This window comes from Sturnira hondurensis, unplaced genomic scaffold (assembly GCF_014824575.4).
Source record: "Sturnira hondurensis isolate 20B ecotype Veracruz unplaced genomic scaffold, ASM1482457v3 Scaffold0006413, whole genome shotgun sequence".
NCBI classification, from domain to species: domain Eukaryota; kingdom Metazoa; phylum Chordata; class Mammalia; order Chiroptera; family Phyllostomidae; genus Sturnira; species Sturnira hondurensis.
In genome coordinates this window covers 26,760,216-26,785,977 of record NW_028079044.1, presented here as the reverse complement: position 1 = coordinate 26,785,977, position 25,762 = coordinate 26,760,216, and the positions used below count along the sequence as shown (strand labels likewise).

The 25,762-nt window shown below is 48.0% G+C and overlaps 1 protein-coding gene across 3 annotated transcripts in view; it reads left to right on the top strand.

Moving 5' to 3' along the window:
- The first annotated feature begins 467 nt into the window (after window positions 1-467).
- ANKRD46 (ankyrin repeat domain 46) overlaps window positions 468-25,762 on the top strand; it is an 82,420-nt gene continuing 57,125 nt past the window's right edge. For 2 of the 3 annotated variants that reach the window (XR_005066802.1, XM_037048284.1), the window contains exons 1-8: window positions 468-624; window positions 734-808; window positions 10,417-10,531; window positions 12,228-12,292; window positions 14,768-14,878; window positions 18,793-18,883; window positions 20,269-20,356; window positions 23,661-23,730. Coding sequence is in view for 2 of the 3 variants with exons in the window: in XM_037048284.1 (XP_036904179.1) it covers window positions 559-624; window positions 734-808; window positions 10,417-10,531; window positions 12,228-12,292; window positions 14,768-14,878; window positions 18,793-18,883; window positions 20,269-20,356; window positions 23,661-23,730 (681 nt within the window). In the remaining variant the exon portion in view is untranslated. The remainder of the gene's footprint in view (window positions 625-733; window positions 809-10,416; window positions 10,532-12,227; window positions 12,293-14,767; window positions 14,879-18,792; window positions 18,884-20,268; window positions 20,357-23,660; window positions 23,731-25,762) is intronic. The other variant, XM_037048283.1, reaches the window with a different exon arrangement.

The window sequence follows — 25,762 nt, the reverse complement described above, 5'->3', positions numbered from 1 at the left end:
CTATCTCCCCTCCCACTCACCCACGTGGAGTCCCCCCGCCACCCCCCCGCCACGCCCCCGGAGCCGCCAGACTCCGGGGTTGAAGCCTCTGGCCGGAGGAAGTCTTTCGCACATTCTCTAGGACGTCTCTCTGCCCTGAATTCCGTCCCAGGCCCTGCCTGGCACGTGGGAGCCCTGCCCCGGTGCAGGCTGCCTGCGAGGTGGGGGACTGAGTGGTACGGTGCTCGGCTCTCGGCTGCAGACACGCTCCACCCTCCACTGGTCCTGGGACTCGAGAGGCGCAGCCGGAGCCGGGCGGGACCCGGAGGAGGCACCGCCCAGCCCCCCGCCCCACCTCGGGGGCGAGGGGGAAGCGAGAGCAGGCCCCGCCCGTGACAGTGTGGCCATCCCGGGTGCGTCCACCGCCCGGGGGCTCCGAGCCAGAACGCGTCGCCGTGGTCGGTTCCTGGGCTGTTGGCGGAGCCGGGACTCGGGGTCCCTACCAGCGCCGCAGGTCCGGCAGCTCCGCCGCATCCCCAACCGAGACTCTCGGACCGCGCCTCCGCCGCCACGCGAGCCATGAAAACGCACTTCTGTATCCCGGTGTCCCAGCAGCGGCCGGACGCGCTGGGGGGCCGCTACACGGTGCGCCGGGGCCGGGGGCGGGTTCCCACTGGGCGGGGACGAGGCGGGGCCGCGGCGGGGGCTCCCCTGCTCGCGGGGCTAATCCGAGGCCGGACCTCTCTGTTTGCAGCTCTACTCCGTGTACCTGGACGGGTTCCTCTTCTGCAGGGTGCGCTACAGCCAGCTGCACCGCTGGAACGAGCAGGTGAGCGGGTCCGAGGCGGGTGCCAGCTCGATCACCTGACGCACGTGAGCAAAACTGTGCCCAGTGGGCCCCGGGCTCGTGGCTCTGGCAAAACCCGGGGCCCTTCGAGGGCTCCGGGCACCAAATCTTCGAGACAGCGTCGTGGTAAGGATCGGTTGTGAATTATTTGGCACAGAACTCAGTGAATACACGTTGCTGCTCCGAATCATCTCCAGCTGGGAGATGAGGGACCGGGGCGCAGGTGATGCTTCCACACCTTTTCCAGCCCAATAACCGACCCCCTTCCCGCCCCCACAGCCCCACCTGGCAGGGCCGGTTCACAGCCCGCTCTTCCCCAGGACGACGTCCCCACTCACAATGAGCAAACCTAGTCCAGACCAAGACGTAGTCAGGAATCGTGTACATGGGCATTTGATACTCTTCCTCCCAGTTACCCCTTCCTCTTAAGTTTACCCCTCTTTAAAAAGGTGTGTCTGTATTTTTTTTCCAAACGGCTGGTTTCATAGGCTTTAAGTACTGGCTGGCTCGGGAACCCTGGAGACAGAGGACAATTTCAAGACGGGATGGTGTTTCCCACACAGTTTCTCACCCCGAGGTCTCGATGGCATTTTCTCTAGGACACAGACTGATTTATTAGCCTGTTTTAATGTGTGTATGTGTGTGTGGGGGTTGTCCCAATAAAGAAATGTTGAAAGTCTTCAAAATGGGTTAGAGAAGTGAAGTTGGGAAATAAACTTCACCAGGTCTCCAAACTCACCCCGTACACAGTTTTTTCTTTTTGTTTATTTATTTTTTAGATTTTATATTCTGATTATAAAGAGGAAAGAGAAAGAGACTCTTGCCCAGGCCACAGCTTTTAGCATTGTGGGCGGAGCCCTTTCAGACGCCCTCTAGGCCTCTAGAGAGTGGACCCGCGCAGTTCCCTTCACCATCTTCTGTCAGTGGAGGGCTCCTCTCCATTTTCCTGTGGGAAACCTCCCTTGCTGCCAGTCTTCTTGCTCCTACATTGTATGTATTTTAAAAGCCCATTTTCAAGGTGTGATTAAGTATCTTTGAAATCAACAAAAATCAGCTGCAACATTCATTTGTGGGGTCGTCTTTGGGTTGTTAGTACCTGGTGCGCGGGTCCCCAGCAATGACTGGCGGGTGGCTGGGTGAGGACGGGCAGAGGTTCAGACTTGTGAAAGATGGATGGGAAGCTGCGTGTGATCGAAGCATGTCTGGGGGCTGGGAAGACTGCAGACGGAGATGGCGAAGGAATGGAAGGGTAGGTAGGCATTTTAAGTGTTAGAAGTAGGAAGTTGAGGTGTCATCTCCTGCCCTCCCCTTGTCTGTCTTCCTGCAAGTGAGGTGGGACTGGGGAGGAAGCCCTTACAAGGTAGGTGGTAAGCAGGAGACAGCGGGGGAAGCAGGGAGATTGTGGAATTGGGTGACCACTCCCTGGCTCACCTCTTTTCTGACCTTCAGTTTTCTCCTTAGAAATAGTAAGTAGCTCTGGCCAGGTGGCCCTGTGGATTGGAGTGTCATCCCGTCCACCGAAAGGTTGTGGGTTCAATTCCTAGTCAGGACACATGCCTAGGTTGTGGGTTCAATCCCTGGTCCAGGTGCATGTGGAAGGCAACCAATCAATTGCTCTTTCTTTCTCCCTCCCATTACCCACCCGCTCTTTTTCTAAAATCAGTAAACATATCCTTGGATGAGGATTTTAAAAAGAAAGAAAGAACTAATAAGCAAATAGGTGGTTATGATGTCAGTGTCACAGGGTACTTGTATCTTGTACAGCCTGACATGCAGTACATACTCAGTAAATAGCGACAAACTCAGGGCTGAAGAATTCCCAGTGCTCCTTAACCACAAACTCAGGAAAGTGCTTGTTTTTGGAAACACTCAGCCCGATCAAATCCTAGCAGGTCCAGAAGTGGAGACATAAAGTGAGCTAACTTGGTCTTCTATTTTGCAAGCTGTGAACGAGACGCCATTTGTAATTCACTGCAGTGGAGTCCTAGATGTTGAACTCCACGCCCCAGTGCTGTCTGTGGGGCAGGCAGCAGCCTTTAATGAATACTTCATGGTAATCCCAGATTTCTCAGAATCCTAAAGTGGGGATTACTCAGTTTCAAACTGCCTCACACCTTGCCCTATTGTTCCCTCTTTCTGTAGGAACAGCTCCATTTTAAATAAATTATTTAGATCTTAGGTGGCTGTTGGTATTTATGATTAATTTATAACAATAACTAACAATCAGGCAGATACAGTGTGCTAGTTTGGTGCCAAGAGCATGTACTAGTGTGTTTAATTTTTATAGCAGTCCCACGAGCTGGGATTACAGTTAGTCCCATTTACCAGATGAGAAAACTGAGGCACAACGTGCCCAAAGTCATACTGCTGGTAAGTGTTGGAAATAGGATTTGGTTTTCAGAACCTGCTCAGGCCTGTTCTGTTTTGTGGGGTTTTTTTCACCAAAGTTGACAGAATAAATTGTGTCAATTAAACAATTGAGTCAAATCCTCAAGCTCTAAACTACCATGCTTTTCTCTATTTTGGAATAACTTAATGACATCTCCCAGTTTGGAATGTTTAGTGTCATGAATCTTGGTAAATGTGTACAATTATCACCACTGTAATCAGGCCAGAGGACAGTCCCTATATTCTAAAAGCTCTTTTGTCTCCTTCGCCCTTGATCCCCTCCGTCCACCCCTGGCTCGAGGCAGCCAACATCTGCTTTCTGTCATCGGAGTTCCAGGCACAGGATTTAATTCTAGCTCATTACTCCCGTTTTATAGATAGTCTGAGTACAGTCAGCAGATTTAGCAAATGAAAATATAGGATCCCCAGTGAATTTCAGATAAGCAGCATACACCTTTTTAGTAGAAGTATGTCCCAAGCAATATTTGGGACATCATTGGACATTCTGTATTTTGTCTGGCAACTCTAAGTCTGAGACTAAAAGTTTGGGCGACCTCTTCTACCCACCTCTCATTCTTCCTATTCCACAGACGATATGAACCAACTGAGAATTTGTTTTGTCTTTCAAAGATGCTGTTTATTTTATTTTTAGAGAGAGGGGAAGGAGGGGTAAAAAGAGGGAGAGAAGTATCAATGTGTGGTTGTCTCTCACGTGGCCCCCACTGGGGACCTGGCCCCCAACCCAGGCGTGTGCTCTGACTGGGAATCGAGCTGACGACCTTTCGGTCTGCAGCCTGCGCTCAATCTACTGAGCTACAGCAGCCAGGGCTGGCTCAGAATTCTTAAGCTGATTTAGTACAAAGCACTATAAAGAGGAAAACAATATAAAGGCCCCATTCGTGTGAGTGTGAGTGTGAGTGTGAGTGTGTGTGTGTGTGTGTGTGTATGTGTGTGTATTTGGTGAGTGTAAATGTATTTCTAATTGGTTTCCTGGGAAGTTCTGCATGCCCATAGAATAGAAACTTTATCTTATAGCATCAACTGACTTATTCATGTACTTAAGAAATCTTTACTGACTTCCTGTTGGATGCCATGCACTGTATTAAACTAAGTGGAGACTCTGACTTGAGCACTGGAGATTTTTGACTGTAGGAACTGGGTTTCTGTTTTGTGAGCTGGGTAACTCTGAGACTGAGGGTGAGTACCTGGCTCAGGCCAGGTGGCCCCTGCGCCTCCTCAGCCATGCTATGTAGAGGCTAATGCCATAGGATCCAGACTGAGGAGAGACAGTTGTGTTTCCAACAGGTCAGTTGTGACCTGAGCCCTTCTAAGACACCGCAGCCCTGTTGCCCTTTGGCTGAGGAATGCTGTCCGTCCCTCTGCCTGGTGAACTGCCTGGCCTGACTTTTCCTTCTGAGTCTTCAGATGATTAAAGCCAGTGTGACGTATGCCCCAGCCCTTGCCAGCCCCACGCCCTGCAAATGAAATCAGTGAGGGAACTGGCTCACTTTGGCCAAGCATGAGGCTGTCTGCGTAAGTGCTGTTGAACTCCACGAAAGGGTGCTTGCCTCTGCAAACATTCTAGCATCAGACATGGCAATGGGGGCAAGCTCTGGATGCTGGCAAAGAATCCTGCAGTGGGAGAGGAGGGCTGTGAGACCTCATGCACTGGTTTACCCTTCCTTTCTGCCTGGTGCTGACCCAGCCTGGCTCCTTCCCCTTTTACCCAGTCTCCCCTCTGCCCCATTCAAACCCTTTATTCGCATCAGGCCAGCCCATTCTTTGTCTCTGCCTGGCTCCCTTCCCCCTCCTGAGAAGGACCCTGCTTCTGGCCCTGCTGGTCAGGGACCAGCCCTTTCTCAAGGCTCACCTCCGGCCTCCCCTCCTCTGGGAAGTACCCCTTGATGGCATGGTATGCCTTCCTCTGATTCCTGTGCCATTTCCTGTTTAGACCTGATCACGTTCCTCTTGTTTTTTAAGTCCTCACCAGAGGACTTGCTTATAGATTTTAGAGAAAAGAGGAAGAGAGAGGGAAAGAGAGAGGGAGGGAAACATCGACGTGAGAGAGAAACATTGATTGGTTGCCTCTCGTACACGCCCCAATCAGGGACTGAACTCACAGCCCAAGTCACGGGCCCTGACTGGGAATCGAACCCAAAGCTTTTCGGTTTACTGGACAACGATCCGAGTGACTGAGTCTCAGCTGCCAGGGCTCGTGTTCCTCCTTTTGTGTGTATATTTTGTCTCCCCTGGTTATTTAGTTGCAAACCCCAAATATTTAACTAAAACAACAAATGAAGGCTGCTGGCATGCATACCCAGCCCAGAATCCCACTTTAGTGTTACTCAACAGAGATTTGTGTGGGAGCAGGAAAGTGAGGGGCAGGAGAGTGAAAAGGTGATGAAAAGACAGTGTCCAGGTTCTGCCACCCATTCGCTTGTAGGGCCTTGGTTTAAGTCACTTCATCTCCCTGAGTTTCAGGTTACTCCTCTTGTCAAGTCATCTCATCAAGGTGGAGGAATGTTGTCCTGTATCCTGTCTCAGTGGAAGAATGGCAGTGTTCATGGTGACCACAGCCATCTGCTCCACAGGTAGAATAAATGAGATGATGGACAAGCTTCAGGCTGATGTTCTTTGGTATCAGATGCCACAGCCCAGGTTGCTTTTTGAGCTTTGGCTCTTTAGCCTGAGAATCTGGAATTTTGATTGTAAGGGGCCTTGGAAAAGTGGGATGTACGAGCCAACATTAGAAACAGGGACTGTAGAAAGGCCTCTGTTTGTGTCTGTCATTTCACTTGCCACAGGTCACCGCCCTGGGACAGGTGTGCAGGCTGTGAGTACACAGTGTGAAGAAGGAGGTGATCCTCCGTGATCAGCCAGTGAAGTCCTCCTTCTGTTAAAAGGCAGAACTGCGCAATGGAGAAAGTGGTGAAGGAGGTTGTGCAGGGATTAAAATATATATTTTATTATGTATATATATATAATATATATATGTATATATAGACATTGTCTTGTTCATGAACATGGTCTGAGCATTGTCTTAAAAAAAGGACCACACTCACAAAACACTTCATGATAAAAGAACAGAAGAAATATGTTTTCCTTTTGATCTCTTGAAACAGTTTTTGAAAGGGTGGGCTAAACTATAATGCCAGATAATTCTCAGTATGTTACTGGTTTTCACGCCTGAACTAAGTGCTGTCTGAGCTCAACAGAAAACGCTATATTGGGGTAGAGACGAAGGACTTGTGTAGGTGATGAGTGACTTTTGGCGGACTTACCTGCAGCTCATTATATGTTTATCTTCCCCTTCCAGCAGTGTTAGAGAAGGGAGGGGAAAGGTTCTTTGAGCAGTCAGCTCAGGTTATGAAACCTGCTGGGAGAGTTTTGGCTCTGTGCTGGGTATTGGGACCTGGGTTCTTGCTGACTTTCTCCCCAGATCTTGGCCTTAGGGTAGAGGCTTCTGCAAGATGCTCCTCCTGCAGATGCCCAACCCAGGCGGCCCTGCTGGCTCAGCGCTGCTGTGATTTCAACCAATTTGGGAGCAGCTGTGACATTTCTGAACACATGCCAAGGAAGACAACTGCCTTTTAAAGATCACTTAATCAGTTAATCAAAAAATAATTGCATGCAAAGAAGGCAGGATTCTGTTTCTATTTTAAGGAATTAGCAGAGATGGGGGTGGATAAATCCCAGGGTGCATAAATCCGAGAGCACTGGAGCTGCCTGCCGGGCACAGGTGCCTTTGGACAATTTCTGACATGGTGGGAAGGTTTCCTTGAATTTAAAAGAAGCAGAATTTTTGCTGTAATATTTTATACTACTAGATCTAGAAGAATGTTTGCACACTTAAATGGCTACAGGAGTCAGGCCGGTGATTTAAGTGAGAAGCATGGATCAGGCAAGAGGCGGTGGGGAGGGGTGGGAACTGCTTAGGTCTCTAAGGAGGGAGGTTACCTGAGACAGTGGGAACCCAGTGACTCCAGACCTTCAGATTTTTCAAGAGAAGCCAGAACTCAGTTTTTAAAAAATAGACTTTAATTTCCTAGACCAATTTTAGATTTACAGAAAAATTGCAGAGATAGCCCTGAGTTCCTGTGTCCCCTGCACCCAGTTTTCTCTGTTGTATTCCATGAGTGGGGTGCACTTGTCCCAGCTGGTGAACCAGTACCAGTACAGTGTTATTGACTCTAGTCCACACTTTACTCAGACTGCAGTGGGTATGTGATGTCCTACCTCTGTTTCAGGATCCCACCCAGGACATCTCCGGAGGCTCCTCTTAACTGTGACAGTTTCTCAGACTTTCGTTGTTTGTAAGGACCTGGACTGTTTTGAGGCGTGTCGGTCGGGCGTTGTGTGGAAGGTCCCGCTATTGGAATCTGATGTTTTGCGTGACGACACTGGGTAGGGCGACCCCAGAGGTCCAGTGCCATTCTAATCACATCGTATCAAGGGTACCTACTCTCCACACAACTTATCACTGTTGATGTTGAACTTGATCACCTGGCTGAGGTAGTCATTATCAGGTTTTGCCACTGCGAAGTTATTCTTTCGTCTCTCTGTCCATAGTGTATCCTTTGGAAGTCACTGTGTATAGCCCATGCTGACAGAGTCGGGAGTTACACTCTGTCTCCTTGTGAATGCATGTCTACATGAATTATTTGGATTCTTCTGCACAGGAGATTTGTCTATTCTCTCCTATATTTTTATTTATTCAATAATGTATGTATATTCATATGGGCTCCTGGATATCTACTTTATACTTTGAGCTATACTTCAATATGACTTTATTTTGCTGCTCAAATTGTTCCAGCTTTGGCCTGTGGGAACTCCTTTAGTTTGCTCCTGTCTCTCTTTGATATACCCCAATTGTTGATTTTTTTAGCATTTTCTTATTTTCTGGTGCTACACAGATTCATCTTTCACACTTCCTGCCTCGGCCATTTCCCCATGGAGCCCCAGTAGCTTTTACTGGAGAATAGGATTAGAGACCGAGATCTGGGCACTAGGTGTGTTCTTTGCCACGTCAGTGTTGCTGTTTCCAGGCCCTCTCGGCTGACAAAGTAAGGGCTGTATGTGTGTGAAGCATATCTACAGGCAGTTTAGTATTTAACTGTCTGGGTTTCTGTTAAACTACACGTGAGTCCATACCAACATCTCCATCTACAGTCCATTACCACACGGGTCACTGGGGCCTCCTCACCTCACTTTTCTGAAAACTCCCATCCAACTGGAAGAACCTGGTTCCCACCGCCTGCCATCTTTTTACGTAATTGTTCGATTCTGTCCGCACACAGAGCAGGGTTAGAATTGTTAACCTGTGGCCCCATGGGAAGCAACCCTGTCAATCGGAGCACAGTGCTTCTGGACAGTTTCTGTGGCCTTAGGGTGCACAGACTCCACTCACTTCCAAACGGCTTAGGTCGGCATCTTTCCCCCTTGGCTGCAACATTCCATACATTTGTAATATAGTTAAATTCTTTTGTCACATTCCGCATTCCGTCCTGGGTTTTCCCCCACCTCCTAAGTTGTTTTTCAGATATTTTTGCACACCAAGTTGTGCTGTAAAGTTTAATAGGGTTGACAGATGTGTGGTATCATGTATATACACACAGTGACAGTGTTACACACAACAGTTTCACTGCCCTAAAAACCTTCACGTGCTTCACCCGTTCAACACCCTCCTACCCCAAGCTCCTGGTTACCATGATTTTCTTTTCTACTATCGCTATAAGTTTGGTTTTTTCAAAAATGTCATATATTGGAAATGAAACAGATTACAGCTGCTCCAGGCTGTCTTCTTTCACGTATCGATCGTCTTTTCAGTTTTCACCATGTCTTTTCAAGGCCTGGTGGCTCGTTTCCTTTTATTGCTGGATGATATGCCGTCGTCTGGATACACCACAGTTTGTTTATCCAACCACGTATTGAGGGACAATTTGATTGCTTTGTGTTCTGGGTAGATATGAATAAAGCAGCTATAAACATTCACAAGCCTGTTTTGTGGACATGGTTTTCAAATCTGTGGACTATATACCTAGGACTATGATTACTGGATATTGCATAGTAAACATTAGCTTGTGAGAAATTGCCAGACTGTTCCAAAGTGGCCAGGCCATTCTGTATTTCCTTCAGGACATGAGTGATAAGCATTTGAATCACAAAATTAATATTGGAATCAAATCCAAATTCTCTAAAATTCAAACCCAATTAAAGCACATCAGAAATTGGAAAACTTTGTAAGTTTTAGCCCAGCACTGTCCGATAGAATTTTCTGTGCCAATGGAAATGCTCTGGATCAGCTTGGTCCAATCCGGTAAGAACGGCCCACATTTCGGGTAGTTACTGCGTATTTGAAATGTGGCTGGTGTGACTGAGAAACTGAATTTTAAGTTTTATTGCATTTTAAGTTAAGTTTAAATTTAAGTAGTCATAGGTGGCCAGTGGACATCATATTAGATAGCACAGTTCTAGGTCATTTTAAGAATTTTTTGCTTTCCCTGGAGTGAGGTGGGAAACGAGGAAGCGTTTTGAGCAGGGCGGGGCAGGGCAGTAATCTGACTGGCATTGCAGAATACCACCTGAGGCTCTGTGTTGGGACTAGACTGAGGGAGTTAATGGTGTAAACAGAGAGATCTCTTGGAAGGCCACAGTAACCTGAAAAAAGATGACGGGCATGGACCAGGGCAACCGTGGTGGGGCAGGGAGAAGTGGTCAGATTCCGCACGCATTTTTGAAGGTAAGGCCTATGCGAGGTAAATATTGGCCAAGTATACCCTGCATTGGTAACAAAAGCCATGGAATTAAAATCCTTACCTGGTTACAGTCTCATTTCTCTTAGATCTGCTTTCATGTCTTTAAGCCATTGACTGTGGTAATAGTAGGAGTTGCAGCCTCTGCTCTGGAGGTACCGTGATCCAACCTGACTAGGTCTCAGACTGGTCTCCTCTCTCCTGTTTTAAAGAGGGCGATACCATGCCTTCTCTGCAAGCCGCCACTCTAAGTATAGGGCTAGAATGAAGGCACATGCCCTTTTGGTTATTTAAAGATTATTTAAAAAGAATCTTGAACCCTTCCACCAGGAAGAGTTCATTTTAAATAAAGCGCCAGAGCAAGAGGTGCCCTGAGAGGAGTCCTCAGTGCCTCACCCACCTGGAGTCGGAGGTTCTTTGCCTTCAGTGTGTGTTTTCTGGGTCTTTCAGCTGAGACGGGTCTTTGGAAATTGCCTGCCTCCCTTTCCACCAAAGTACTACCTGGTGATGACCACATCTATGGCCAATGAGAGAAGGGACCAGTTGGAGCAGTATTTGCAAAATGGTAGGTGTTTTTAAAAACAAATTTATTGAGATGTAGGTTGCACACTATAAAACCCACTTACCTACAGTGTACAATTCAGTGATTATTAGTCCATGTACGGATTGCACAACTAGTTCCATGATCTAACTTGAGAGCATTTTCCTCACTCCGGAGAGAAACCTCACACCTATCACAAGTCACTGCCTAGTCTTCTCCAGTACCAGCCCCCATCACCCAGGCCTCTAATTTCTGTCTTTCCAGCTCTGCTCATTCTGGACATTTCAGATAAATGGAAGCATGTAATATGCGGCCTTTCTGTTTGGTTTTTAAAATACTTCTCTCTAGTTTAAGAATACTGTATGTTATACATATAACATACAAAATGCATGTTAATCCACTATCTTATCAGTAAGGCTTCTAGTCAACAGGAGGCGATTAGTAGTTAAGTTTTGAGGGAGTCAGAAGCCATACCGTGGTGTTCGACAGTATGAGGGTCAGCATGTCTAACTCCCGCATTGTTCGAGGGTCACCCTTTTACAATGAAAGGTATGTTCCCTCCCACCCCAGACCCCCAGGCTTCTCCAAGTGCACACTCTTGCAGGCAGGTGGCTTGTGGGTCCCTCCGAAACCATCTATGTGTCTACTAGTATGCATGCCTAATTATCCAACACTAACCAGAACTTACTCTGCATATTTTTCTGTGTCTGATTTTTACAACCTTTTTATTCTGAAATATGCCCTGACTTTTAAAAAGTTGCAAAAAATAATGCACAATTCTGTATACTGTTCACCCAGACTTCCCCAAAGTTAACATTTTACATTTGCTTTATCATTCTCTCACTCTCCTGCATGTGTGTACATATTCATATATATTGTATATAATTTTTAGATACATTGTTTCACATACAAGGCACTTCACCCTTAAATACTTCTGTGTATTTCCTAAGATCAAGGATACTCCCTCCTGTGGATATACTATGGATATAACCACAGTATAGTTATCAAAATCAGGCAATTCACAGTGATACCATAAAGTTACCTAGAGACCTTATTCCAACTTCACCAACCATCCCACTGATGTCCTTCAGAGCAAAAGAACAAAAGATTTTTCTTTATGCTGTTTTTTTCCTCTTACAATATGTATCTTATAGATCATCCTAGGTCAGCAATGACCGATTTACTTTGTTACTGCTCACCGCTGCACATTTTTCTCAAGCACAGTAAATGAAAATTCCAGAAGTCATCTCTTTCCCACTCGCCTTTTATTGCGGAGAATATACCTCTTTCAGCCCTGTTCAAGAAACCCTTTTAAGCTCAAAATGTAATGCTTTTTGTGTTTTCATTCTCTCTTGGTTTCTTTTCTCCCATCTTAGAGAAATATTCCTTTAACCACAAGCGATCACAGTGCTTGAGGGGTCAGCTTCCCAGGCCAGGACTTTATCCACATTGTCAGCGTGACTTGTACATCCTCTCTGGCCAGGTGTTTATTGAGTGACTCAGGGGTGCATTGAGGCCTGGGGTGGGTGTGATGGGTCCACTGGTCATCAAGGCTGCCTGGAGGAATCGAGCTTTGCAGCGTTTCATGTGTGAAAGGTCACACGCTCCACTGCTTTTGAGGAGGCAGCAGGGCTTGGGGGCCCCCTGGAGGTCAGAGCGGTGTAACAGGGAAGTCAACCAAGCTCCAACACTAACCTGGCCTGCTCTCCGTGTTTTCCAGTAACCGTGGACCCAGATGTGCTGAGAAGTGACGTCTTCATTGACTTTTTAAAACTGGTACAGCTGGTAAGCTTGCGCTTCTTTACTGAGGTCATTATTTCATGGCAGAATGCGTCTCTTCCTTAACCACACTCGTGTTTCCAGCATCAGCCAGCAGAGCCTGCACTCAGGTGAAACACGCTCATTTGGAGCCCAGGGGAGGATAGGTCCTATTTCGCCCTTTTGGAGGTCTAGATTCTGGATGGAAGATTAAGTGTGTCACTTGACCTTTAGCTCATTTTAATAAAGTGGGTAACTTTTTTTTTCTGTAGCCTAAGCATTCATTGTACACTTCGAAACTGACCGTGGAAAAGAGAACCTTTTATCACGCAGGACCCTGGGCAAAGCAGGGATGCCGTCTCTGTAGCAGATATTTCCACACGTGCCGTGAGGAAGCCAGCAGGGTAGCACCGATAGCCAAGGCCCCATTACCTGCAGATTCTCGGCTCCCTGCGGTACAGGGTGGGGCAAAAGTAGGTTTACAGTTGTTCACGTGGAAAGTAATACAGTAATGAATAAATAACAGTACACGACTAAACTGTGTTTTGTGTAAACCTACTTTTTCAAACCCTGCATTGTAGTGGATCGCAGAGCAAATCCGATGGGAGCAGAATGAAACACAGCCGTTCACTCCCATTTGTCGGTCTAAACCGCTTCCGATGTGTCCGCTAGAGGCTGGAACTTTGCCAAGACCCGTGTTTAGTGCATCACTCATTCTAGTTGTGTATATGCGAACATTTTCATGCCTGCAGGTATGGACGTGGCTGAATGGAAGAACTTCGAAAGGCCTCGTACAATAATATGATGTTACTGAACTGGTTCCCTAGGTTGGGGAAGAATAATAGCTTGATCAGACTTGTGAGAAGGGGAAGCAAATTTCATTTATTTAGTCATTCAACTGCGTTGCTAAACACACTGGTCCACTCAACCTGAGAAATGACCCTAGAGGCTTCTCTGGTGTAGTCATTTGTATTTTCCCGTATATTTGATGGGGTACAAAATACACACACACACACACACACACACACACACACACACACTTTCCTTTTGTTGGGAAAGTCTGTCGTGGTGGCGGCAACACCCAAACAGGGCACAAGAGTCTGTGATAGCAGTGACACCAAAGGCCTCAGAGGCACCGCCGCTTACAGTTCGGTGGGTGCTCTTCACGTTTCTGTGCGCACACAAATGTTTGTGTGCGCACACCTCCTTCTGCTTTACAAATAGGCACATACTCCTACCCGCTGTCTGCATCTTGGGTTTTAAAGCTCACAAATCACTGCATGTCGGTGATGATGTTGCATGCAAGTACAGAGGGACGCTGGGCCTGGGTTCTCTCACCTCTGTGTGTGCACATTGTGGGTTTGCTTCTGTGCTTTTCAAAAATAGCTCATGGGTATCAATGACTTGGAGCTTTGTTTGGGGTGTCTTTTTTTGCTGACAATTTAGTTCTCTTAGTATTTTACCTTTACGGCTTTATGCAAAAGTCTTATTCTCCAGGTGTGTTTGGCTGTGTCTCTTCTTGCCTCTTCTGACAAGATTTTCACAATGGTTTTATTTTTCCCCTTCTATTTCTCAGTTCTCCCAAGGATAACTCATAATGAGTGCCACTCTAAATGCCTAGGAGAGTGTGAACTCACTGCATCCAGTGGACATTAGGACATTAGGGGTTAATCCTGTCACAGAACCCAGGGCGAGAAAGTCTGTGACCTGAATCACAGAGATGAGACAGCTCTGTGAACTGACAGGACCCCATTTGTGAGGTGCTAGAAAGAGTGTGCCCCAAGATGTGGCACCCCCCATGAGGCCCACCTGGGCGGGCACTGGCCATGCCTCCTCCTGGGGTCCCTCTCTCTATGGAAACTGAGCACCAATCCATCTCAGCCTCGAACTTTCCTAAACTCTGATGGCCTTTCCACTGTCTCTAGTGTGCCCTGACATTTTAGAGCATTCTGTCCAAGAGCCTCACAGGTCCCGGGATCTGCGTGCACCCCTAGCCTACACGCATGCCCTCACGGACCCAGGGGCACAGCAGAGCCACACTGAGCAGGCAGTGTGGGCCCTCGGCTGGGTGCCCGCATGCAGGTACTGCTTGCTTCCACATACGGGCTTCAGAGCTTGCACACTTCTGATTTTTGTTGTAGCAGAATCATAAATTAATGCATTTTATTGAATTTTAGGGAAGCTTGGAAATATTAAAAATGAGAGTTAAAAATCTGAAATCACCAAGGGTCACACGGATGATTTTTTTTTCCTAAAATATTGTTCATTTGGTAATTATTCAAACTACACGTCATTACTTTTCCTTGGGCCCTCTCTACCCCCTTCCCAATTCCCACCCTGTCCTCCAAAACTCCACCCCCCAAATCTCTACCCTCAGCTCTCATGCGCTTCTGGGTACTATAGACCTTCAGAGGCTGGGGAAGGACACTGCTGACTGTCACCCCCATAAGGTACCCCACTGAGGTCTCTGTGGGGCTCACTGTGCTTTCCCTTTGCTCACAGGACACGTTTAGCGTCACTACCAAGAAAGTCTCTCTGGACATATTACTGCCCGACGGAAGAGGCGTTCACATTGAAATCCTAACATCAGACACCGCTGAAAGAGTCCTAGAGGTAAACTTCACCTAAACTCCAGCCCCAGGACTGAATGCAGGAAGCAGTGTTTGAAGGCAGGGACGCAGTTGCCTTCTGGAGGCTTCCTGCCAACCACATCACTCTGGATGACTCATCCGTAGAGATGCTGGGACTGGCTGTGTCTCAGCTACAGCCAGTCCCTTTTAAAATTGCTTTGGATTAATTGTTCAGAGAGAGAGAGAGGAAGGGACAGAGAGGCAGAGACACAGAGAGAGAGATGTGTTGTTCCACTCATTTCTGCATTCATTGGTTGATTCTTGCATGTGCCTTGACCAGGGATTGAACCTGCCGCCTTGATATAGTAGGACAGTGTTCTAACCAACTTAGCTCCCTGGCCAGGACTCACCAGGCCTCTTTGGTTTTACTTTCTCTGTGGGCATCAACTTTCTGGAGATCTCTTAGAACCATCCTAAAGCTACCTTCAGTTTCCTTAAACTCAGCCAGGGATGTGCTCTGGAAATAAGCCAAGTGCTCTGTTACGGGGTTACGGGGTGCCCCACGGTTGGGAGCAGGAAGGAGGCTGGTGCCCAGATGAGTCTGAAATGGGCCGCACTCAGGTAGGCTGGCCACAGATTCTGGGAGAGAGTGATGCAGGTTCCTCGAAGGCTAAAGGAGTTGTCCTTCCTCCCTCGCAGGGACAGCCCTGAAACCAGCACCCCAGCAGGTCTAATTCTGTAGCAGACCTGATTTTAGCCGGTTCTCTGAGGACTCCGAGAGTGAGACCCAGAGAGCATCCCCTGCTTCCTTTGGACATGGCCGTGGCCGGCCCTGCCCCGGGCCCGCCCTCCCTCTGAGCTGTGGAGGGGACACCATCTTCTCACACCCACACACTGTTCCCAGGCCCCTTTCCTTCAGAGGATTTTAGTTCTAATCCTCCAGGGAAACACACAGGAGAATAAAAAGTTATAAACAGGAGGAAGTGGGGAAGTTTCTAGGACCTTGCCCAGGACAGATCGTTCTTGTGCCGGGGTCATGGTGTCTGCCGCCTTCTGAGCCTGGAATGAGCAGAAGTGCCCCGTGTAGGGCTCCCAGCTCTCACTCAAGTCCAGTCGCCGTTACCTGAGACCATGTGTGTATCGGAGGGTTCTTTGTGTGGTGACTCTCTCTGGCCTGGGGATTTCAGCCCACGCGTATCCTTCTGGCCTCAGGAGAGCAGGCTGTGTTCCCAGATGAGAAACACCCTTTCCCCAGATGCAGGCTCTGCCTGAGCGTGACCGGTTGGGCATTTCTTCCTCCTGAAGGATGGTGGTAGGGTGGGGACTATAAAGTGGATGCCTCTGGGGCCAGGCAGGTAACTCAGGTGCTGTGGGCGGATGTAAGATAATTTGAAAATGGTTGGCCTGTGAAGCCCTGGAGCATCTGCCCTGCCTAGAGACTTCATCGTTGACCTGTTTGTGCACCCTGGGCTCACTGGCCAAGACACACCTGCCGCTGGCTGCTGGTGGCAGGTCCGGGTCTCCTACGTGCTGAGGTTAGGACAAGTCTCGGATTCAAAGGACAGTGCTGTCACACCATAGCTGTGTGAGGGGTAGGATACTTAATGTTTCAAGACAATATCTAAGTAATTATAGAAACACCTCATGTTCCATCAACAGTGGTGGTTCTGGGTATTTGTTATCATTGGAATTACCACTGTTAGAGGTAGTGCTGAGTAAGCATTGCGTTGGGCCCTAAGGGTAGGGTCCCATGGTGCCATCTGTTTTTGCCCAGTCCCCCTGTAACTAATAGCATAGGTTTAATTAGATACATTTGTGATCTCAGGAAGATGCACTTCCTCTCTTCTAATCTCACATCAGCCTGTGAGAGGCTCACTCATGACTCTGACGTCATTAGCATCAGGTACATTTAACCGGAGGTTCTGCCCTCAAAGCCATGGAGTTTCCACAGCAGGTACAGTGAGCCCTTGGCCGGCAGACATGCGTATTCTCTTCCAGGGGCTGGAAATTCTCTCACCTGCATCACAATGTGATTTAAACTTTGTAATTAAAAATCACAGTCTGCGTCTCCTCATGCACACTTGCCGCCGCTCTCTCTTCTCTGTTCCTGACCTCCTCACCCCCATCATGCTGGGCTCTTCACACTTGATCTTAGCCAAAAGGCCGAGAAGCGATGCGCTGGGCTCTTCAAAGACCAGCGATAAGCTAAAAATTTTTTGTCGCCGTTGTTTATGCATTTGTGCTAATGTTGGTTTATTTCTGCTGTTCGCGTTGTGGAGCATCGTTAACCTTTGCCAGGATGGAAATATTACTGCCTCATTTTGTAGGTGCTCACTCCTCTCAAAAGAAGGTGCTTGTATTTATGTCGTCATAAATGATAAAGGCTGCTCCATTCTCCTCTCTCACGCCTCTGCTTTTGCTGTTTTCACTGGTGGAGTCAGAAAAGAGAAATCTAGTTTGAGTGGACATGGGCCATGTTTACTCTAGGACAAGATATAATCTGTTACCTACCACACTCACGCCCCACTCCAGCCTTCCACAGTGGGGCCCTGTGTTCGTTTTTGTTTGCAAGGGTGTGGGGAGGGGAATGAGGGAGAAAGGAGAATGGGGTAAGTGTTGGGGAAAAGTTTCCAGGCTCTTGACTTCCAAGGCTACACTGAGAACACCCACTCACACCATCTGCCTCCTAAGACTGTATTTATGAGGTACCGTATTTTGCTGTGTATAATGCACACTTTTTTTGACTAAAATTTTTAGGGAAAAATAAGGATATGCATTATACATAACTAGTACTAATTCCTTATTTATATAAATGCTTTTTAATTCTTTTATTTATGCTTATGCATTAACAGTGTAACTCGAGAAATCAATAATGATATCCATATACAAAATAATACCCTGTAATACGATAACTGGTTTTGTTTCCAAATATAAATAAAGAACTAATTGAATTAAAAAATTAAAATGAAAGATATCTTTTCTTCAAGTTTGGGCCAATAAGGTGGGTGTACACTATACACAAGAGCGCATTATACACGGCAAAGACAGTAATTTCCAGGTCTCCAACAAGGAAAGTGTCCCTGGTGTTTGTGCAACTTCCATCACGAGAACGTGGAGCTGTGGTTACAGTGTCGGCTTGCTCACAGTGCTGTAAGGGTACATCCTTGGGTGTGAGAGATGGTCTAGAGAATTCAGGTGGGATGTGCGAAGAAGTCATTCAGGAGCCCAGATTTAAAGGGGGCAGAAGTGAGGGTGGGTGAGTGGTGAGGGAAAGGGTCTAGGGTGGCATGGAAGTTCCTACTAAGGGAACATTTGAGGTTATAGCCTTGTGACCCATTGGTTACGCACCCATTAGTGTTGAAATGGAAGCCCATGGATGTGAAGGTCAAAAAAGAATATGAAGTGAGGGCAGTTTGTGTCTGGAATCTGAGGATTTCACTGTGCCAGCGCCATGTGAATTAGGCTTGGACATCACAGGTGCCATCAGAGATAAGCAGGCCTCGGGTATCGAAGGTTCGTAGCTCGTAGACTTTTACAGAACAGCCAAGCAGTGGGGAATATCCCTTTTCCCAACATCTGGTAACTCCGCCCACTGGAAGGTAAATGTGTAGAACAGATGTTCGTGCAGAATGGGTGCTGCCCTCCAGTGGACAATGAGGTGCAAACGACCTGGGAGACAGACAGGTGCACCTCCTAGATGGGACAGCCAGCCTCAGCTGAGGCCAATGGATGTCATTGTGATGGGATAGATTTTTTTCCATCACTCTATTTCTTATAAATTTTGAAATTTTCTAAAACAAGTGTCTACCATTTTAGGTTCTGAAAACATTTCTTTTAGTATCTGCTAGTTCACTAAAGCACTTTTTATTGTGTTTACAGGCAGTTGCAAATTTGGCACATCTCAGTACCCACAGAGGACACTTCTAACCCCACCCCCTTTCTTGTCTTTGGTTCAAGGTGGTGTCACACAAAATTGGACTGTGTCCGGAGCTCTTGGGCTACTTTGGCCTCTTTCTCATTCGGTTTCGCAAGGAGGGCAAGCTCTCTGGTAAGAAGGACAGAAGGAATGCCGTGTGGGCAGGGGCTCCGCTGAGGAGCCGCCCACCCCCAGGGGGAGTCCCCAGTGTATGGTCCCTACCTCTGTTCCTCACTCCTAGATGGAAACTTTGGGGGTGGGAGGTCACGTCTGTGGGCAGGAAGAGTCGGGGACGAGTAGCTCCAGGGAAAGGGCATGGACAGGATAAATCAGCTCTTTCCCAGACCTGCACTCCGCTTGTGCCTGCGCTGGTCCCGATCCTGATGTCCGTGCCACCTGCACCAGTGCACCTGGCTGCTGACACCAGCCACAGCGTAACCTCCCGCGAACAGAGGTTCAGACCCTAGGCATCAGACCCATCAGGGCATCCCATCGTGCCGTCCTTTTCCTTGTGAAGGAATATTTCCTATAAAGTTCAGGTGATATAAATAAGTTCCCAGCCCTGGCTGGTGTAGCTCAGTGGATTGAGTGTGGGCCCACAAACCAAAGGATCTTGGTTCGATTCCCAGTGAGGGCACATACCTAGATTGCACATCCAGTACTTGGTTGTGGCGCATATGGGAGACAACCAATCAACGTTTCTCTCACATCGATGTTTCTCCCTTCCTCTCCTTCTCTCCCTTCACTTTTCTCTAAAGTCAATAAATATACCCTTGGGTAAGGATTAAAAAAAAAAGATATGCGATACCAAAAGATGACAGTCCAATTCACATAGCTCTTTTGCTTTTCTCTACAGAACATTTCTAGATAGTACAAGTTTTTAGTTGTGAAATGCGATCAGTGATCTCACGAGTTTACATATGTCCTCAGAAGCTGTGGGGAGGCAGGTTTAGTTGGAAGGTAAGGGGTTAGTGTGTTGGCTTGGCCGCTGGGACCTGGGGTGTGCCGGCAAAGGCACTGGGCCTCTCCGGCCCTCGGTTTCTTCACCTGTAGCTCAGTGTAAAACATTGCTCACTCAGTGCGCTGGTATTTTATGAAGGTAAAATGTTACTGACTTTTTAAATAAACTTTAGAAAGCTAAAAATGACGTAGAAATGCAAAAGAATATTATTATCATACTTTATGCTTTCCAATAGGAATGCTTTCTGTTCTCACTTTAAAGCTACTGGGTGTAAGCCCTGGCTGGTGTAGCTCAGTGGATTGAGCGTGGGCCTACGAACCAGATGATCGTGGTTCAATTCCCAGTCAGGGCACATGCCTGGGTTGCAGGCCGGTTCCTTGCAGGCCAACTACCAGCAGGGGACGCATGAAAGGCAACCATACATTGATGTTTCTCTCCCTCTCTCCTTCCCCTCTGAAGATAAATAAATAAATAAAATTTAAAAAAAAATAAAGCCACTGGGTGTAAACTCTCTGTGCTGTTTCAATCAGTGAGACCACCTTTCCCCTTTCTCCAGTCATGAAAAAATTAGCAGACTTCGAACTCCCTTACGTGCGTCTCCTAAGTTCTGAGGCAGAAGACCGCGAGGTCGGACTCAGGAAGTGGTGAGTAAGCGTTGGGGCAGCGGATGACCATCACTGATCAGAACCTGTTGTTTTCACCTTGTCACTCGTAGCCCAACAGCTAGTGAGAGACCAGGGGGGAGCCTGGGGAGCGCAAAGAGGAAAACAGTAAAGAAGGCAGAGGGGGCAATGGTGACACTGTTTGTCCTAAAGGGTAAGACGTCGAGGGTGACTTCACTGGTCTCAAGTAAATACTCAGAGAGATATTAGCGTGAAGAAGGCAGCCACGAAGGTAAGACTTGAAAAACAAGGGCTCTTGGGGTTGGGATTGAAACAGGTAATGGTGAGGAACTACAGGCCCTGGGCTTACTTTGGAATGGATTACTAATGGTGTTAATTGAAGGAATTTGTTGATTACAAGCAATTCTGATTCATCTGTTGAACTGTGTTGAACTATGCCCTGAAGGCAAAGGGTGGGCTCAGCCAATCTGAAGTGCATTTGAACTCTCAGTAGTTGGCTTACATTCCAAAAGCATTCCACCAATAAACGCATGCATGCCAGGACCAGCCCTATTCCTACACTGATAGGGCACCTCGCAGAAAAACACTACCATTTCCCCCAGGAACAGAGGGCCCTACGGAGAGCAAGCAAACAGAAAATAACTAGGAGTAGGACACTCCCCTGACCCACCGCCACACCTAACCTAGAACCTGTAGCTCCGTGTTGATCACCATGGCTGCGTTGGGTTGTGTCTTTGGGTCAGTCTCTCCTAGCTCAGTTGTTCTGCAATCTGAGCACAGCAGATGAAAAGGAAGGCATTTTGAAATCTAGGAATAGTAGTTATCTTGACCTTGTGATGCCCCGTGAGAGCTCTGGTCTGCAGTTTTGGTTTTGGAAGGACATTCCCAGCAAGGCTAGAAGTTCATTTACTGTTATTCAAAAGCATTCTGAGAAACTGTCAAAATCCACAGCATGGAACCCTGACAAAGGAAAAGGAAAAAGCCTTAGCAGTTCCGTCCAGGGGTTTCTAGAGCAGCTGTGCTTACGGAAGCTGCTCAGTCTGGTGAGTGGCTGAGCGTGGTTAGTTATTCCTGGGATCAGAGTATATGAATCTTAGTCCTGCCTCTCTCAGGATTTAGCTGAACAACCTTAGCCTAGTTACTCAAGTTCTCTAAGACTCAGTTTCTCTGTTTGTAAAATGGGGATCGTAATAGAGTCATGAGCCTTATAGGATTATTGTGAGGGTTAAACAAAGTGACCCCATATGCTCAGAAAATGTTGGTCTTGTATGTTCTTGTCATCTGAGGACGGTAATGAGGAGAATGCCAACAATAGCAGAAACCGCTGGGGCTGAGGCTTGTTGCCTGTGAGCTCTCTGGAGAGCATGAGGTCAGAGGGCAGATGAAGACTGTTCCTCACCTTGAAGCTTGAATTGGACACTGGGCTTTCCCAGTGTCTATGTCTTCATGAACTAGGTGAATTCTAGATTATAAGTGCAAAATAAAATGTCCACCTACATGGGAGGGTAAATGGTAATGGAAAGAAATAATTTTTAAAGAGCCTCCTTACAAGCCAGCATCTCAGATGCAGGCAGATTGCCTTTGATCCTGGGAACTGGAAGAAAGGAGGCCCCGTGCCAGTTGTTAGAGGTGAGGGTCAGGTCACCGGATAGGGGAGCCTGGCACAGGATCCTGCAGGTGCCCGCCCGGCTGCTTGCCAGGATGAAGTGTTCCAGGATGAGGGCAGGGGGCTGTGGGATTCCCAGCAGGTGCAGTCTCACCCTGCTGGGAATGGGTTAAACCATTAGAAAAAAAATCATAGTAGTTTATTCTACCTCCATACCTAGAAGAGGCAAATTCAGAGAGACGGAAAGTAGAACAGAGGTTACCAGGGCTGGGGGAGGAGAGGGGTTCTTGCTTAACCGGTACAGAACCTTTGCTAGGAAAAATGAAAATCTTAGGGACCTTCCTCTGCCCGTGAATTCCCTGGTGCATCTCTCCAGTGATGATACGGTTCCTTCCAGACCAGAGGGTGCCTGCCCTGGCCTCTCAGAGCCCCCGTGTGGGGTGGGTCTGGGGCTGTCTGGCTCTCTGATGTTGCTGTCCTCTGCCACACGGGGCCTGGGGATGCATGAGTGAAATAGTAAACAGAATGAGTAGGACTGCTTCAGCCGCTTCTCCCCACGCCCCAGAATGAAGTTGATCTTCAGCTGGCATTTTTATCCTCTTCCTAGTCTAAGCCAACCCCATCATCTGTCTGTTCACCCTACACAACTGGGTGCTGTGGTTCTGCTTACCTCTGCCTTCAGACTGGTCACAGAGCATCTACAGCACACCCTTTCCTGCCCCTTCTGTCCGTTCTCAGCACGCTGCTGGGCTTCTACAGTTCATCCTGGTGGTGCTGGGTCCGTTAGGCACACACGGAGCCCTGCTCTTTGCAAGTCATTTTGCCGAGGCCCCTGACTAGGACCCAGCCCTGGAGCTCAGGGGTCCTCTGATCAGCTTCATCAGAGCAGTGGTCAGGCTAAACTCAGGGGCTGAGAAAGCACAGAGGGTGGGGTCCTAACACAGCCTTGGGGAGCAGGTACCAGAGGAGGGGACGTGAGGATGCGTCTTGTTAGGAGAAGCAGTTAGTTTAGGGACAGAGGTTGGTGAGGTGAGTGGTCTTCCCGGCAGAGGGAAAAGGGAGAAAACATGGCCGGAACATAGAATGTTGGGGAGGGGAGTGGGGTAAGGGAGGTGGCTGGACAGGGAAGTGGGGTGTCCTCTGAAGGGCCCTGGATGGGAGCAGAGTGTGTGATTTCACTGCTGGGACTATGGGACCGTGAAAGGCTACTCAGGAAAGACCACTCCCGTCAGAACGTGGGGCGTGAGACCGAGGGAACCCGACTGAGGCCGGAAGCCCAGTGGGAAGGTTGCCAGAGCAGCACAGGCAAGAGATGAGGGTGGCCTAAGGATGGGGAGGTGGTACAGGTGTGGGTAGGGGCAGGTGAGAGCGCGTGTCAGGTGTTGTGGGTAGGGAACCTCATGCAGGACTCGGTGGCTTGGAGTGAACGAGGCTGTGTGTGAACAGGGCTGCGGACCATTCCCCTGAAGCTTTATCCTTTTGCATCTTTGCTGTCCCTGCCCAACAGGCAAGAGCTTACAGCATCAAAAAATTAGGGAACAGAAGAGGTGAGGGACAGATTGAAGGCTAGGCAGAGAGAGGGGCAGGGTTTTGGCAGAAAGGGGGCCTCGGTTCAAGGCATAGAGAGCCAGCACGTCAGAGACCAGGGTGGGTACATGCTCCCAGGGGTGCCGGTGAGCCTTGTGATGGGAACTGACTTAACACTCCTGGGTCATGCAGGTACATGGACCCAGCCCTCGACTCCGTGCTGATGGACTGCAAGGCGGCGGTGAACCTGATCTATATGCAGGTGAGGGCAACCCAGAACCTCTGGGGCACCACATACAGGGGCCGGCAGAAGGAAGGCCTGCAGGAGTGTGGTTGGGAGGGCAGTAATGTGGGTGCAATGATTTATAGTTTTCATTTGAACATTTCACCTAAAATGTCATATGGTGTGCTTGAGCGTGAAATTGTTGTTAGAAGAGTTACATGCTTATGATTTTGCGATACAAGATTTTGTAATAAAAAAGGGGCATTATGTCTGTAGGACCCTGTATTATGTAGGCCATTTGGGTTTAAAGCATTAGAAAAAAACAATTGTAGTAGTGAATTCTACCTCTATCCCTAGAATAGGCAACTTCGGAGAGACAGGAAGTAGAGCAGAGGTTGTTGCCAGGGTTGAGGGAGGGGAGGTGCATTGGTTCACAGGTACAGAACCTTTGCCAGGGGCGATGAACAAGTTGTTAGTACAGAGAGTGGCGATGGTGAGAGCACTGGAAATGTTTCGGTGCCACTGGAGTGCACACTCACACATCATTAGAGTGAAAAGCATTGCGTATTTTACTACTGTAAAAAATTTTTTTAAAAAGAGGAAGGAACCCACCTCCACTTGGACAATTGCTATCTTAATTTGCCTCCGAGATACCCTCATCTAGACTGACCTACATGAGCCTAGAAAGGAGATGCCCAACAGTTCAGTCACGCAGGGATCCTAAATCTCACTTTAGCATTAGCTCCCTTCTTCCTGAGTGGCAGGGAGCGTTGCTGCCCCAGCACCAGCTCCCTGGGCACGGGGCCTGGGAAGCTGCCTGGGCCGTGGGCTCGGAAGGGCCTCATGCTTGTTTCATGCTTTGCTGTCACATCTTGAAATTCTTAATTTTTGAACAAGGGACCCCACATTTTCATTTGCACTAGGCCCGGCAAATCATGAAGTTGGTCCTGCCTATCCCTACTGCTCAGCCGCCAGAAAAGTAAATTTGGGGCTTGACCTCTTTTGCTTTTCCAGGCTCAAGTGGGGAAGGCTCTGCCAAGCAGCTGGATGGTCGGCAGGGGCTGCCTGCGTCCCACAGGTCCCAGTCGACCAGCTCAGTTTCCCCTCCTGCTTCACCCGCTCCCCCTAGTGTTCGCTTCACCAAGTCAGCATCGTCAGCATGGTCGCAGGCCTGACCCCTGTCCAAGGCCCTTCTTGACAGGGCTGGGAGGGAGGCATGGAAGCTTCATTTAAGGACTTCCGTGAGATTATCCGCCCCCGTCTGCTCTCACACAGCAGGCAGAGTGGCCAGTCAGATTCCCACCCTGTTCACACCTTCCAGGTCCTTCCATTCCACTCACACTGAATCCCACATCCTGCCACATTTCTTTATTTTCTTCTCTAGTGTTTCCACCATTGCACACATGCACAGGTATGTATGTACACTTATATATATGTATTTTTAAATATTTGTTTACTGTCTCTCTCCCTGCTAGACTGATTTCTCCGTGGAATTAGGTATTTGTTGGGTCACTGCTGTGTCCGCAGACTGTAGCTGTTCTTGGCATGATGTCGGCATGAAGCCCTGTGGTGGGCCTGACCTTGTACTAATTGTTGTAAATGCTTTGTTGCCTGTAAGCTGCAGACTAACTCTGTGAGGCAGCTGGTACCCTCCACATTTGTAGGAAGAAGAAACATAGTTTGCTGACAGAGAAGTGAATAGGCTTGGATGTAGAACGTGTAGAAAGGGAATTTAACAATACTTATTGCAAGTGACTCTTATGTGATTCTAAGCTGCTAAACGTTGTAGCTTTTCTTAAACTGAAATAAAAGAAAAGGAGAAATACAGGATCAGTCATTACTTTTATCAAGTGTTTCAAAGGGACAAAGAAACATTGACAGAGCATACTGTAGTATTTTGGTTACAGAAAAGAAAGTAAAGGGTTGGCTTTTGATGTTTCAGCTTATTAAGGAACAGAAGGGGAAAAGAGTCTCAGCACATACCTCAAGATGACTTTTGTTTTGTATTTTTGTTCGAAGCAATTACATTGCTTTAATTGTATTAGTTTGAGCAATGCTTTATTTTGGAAGT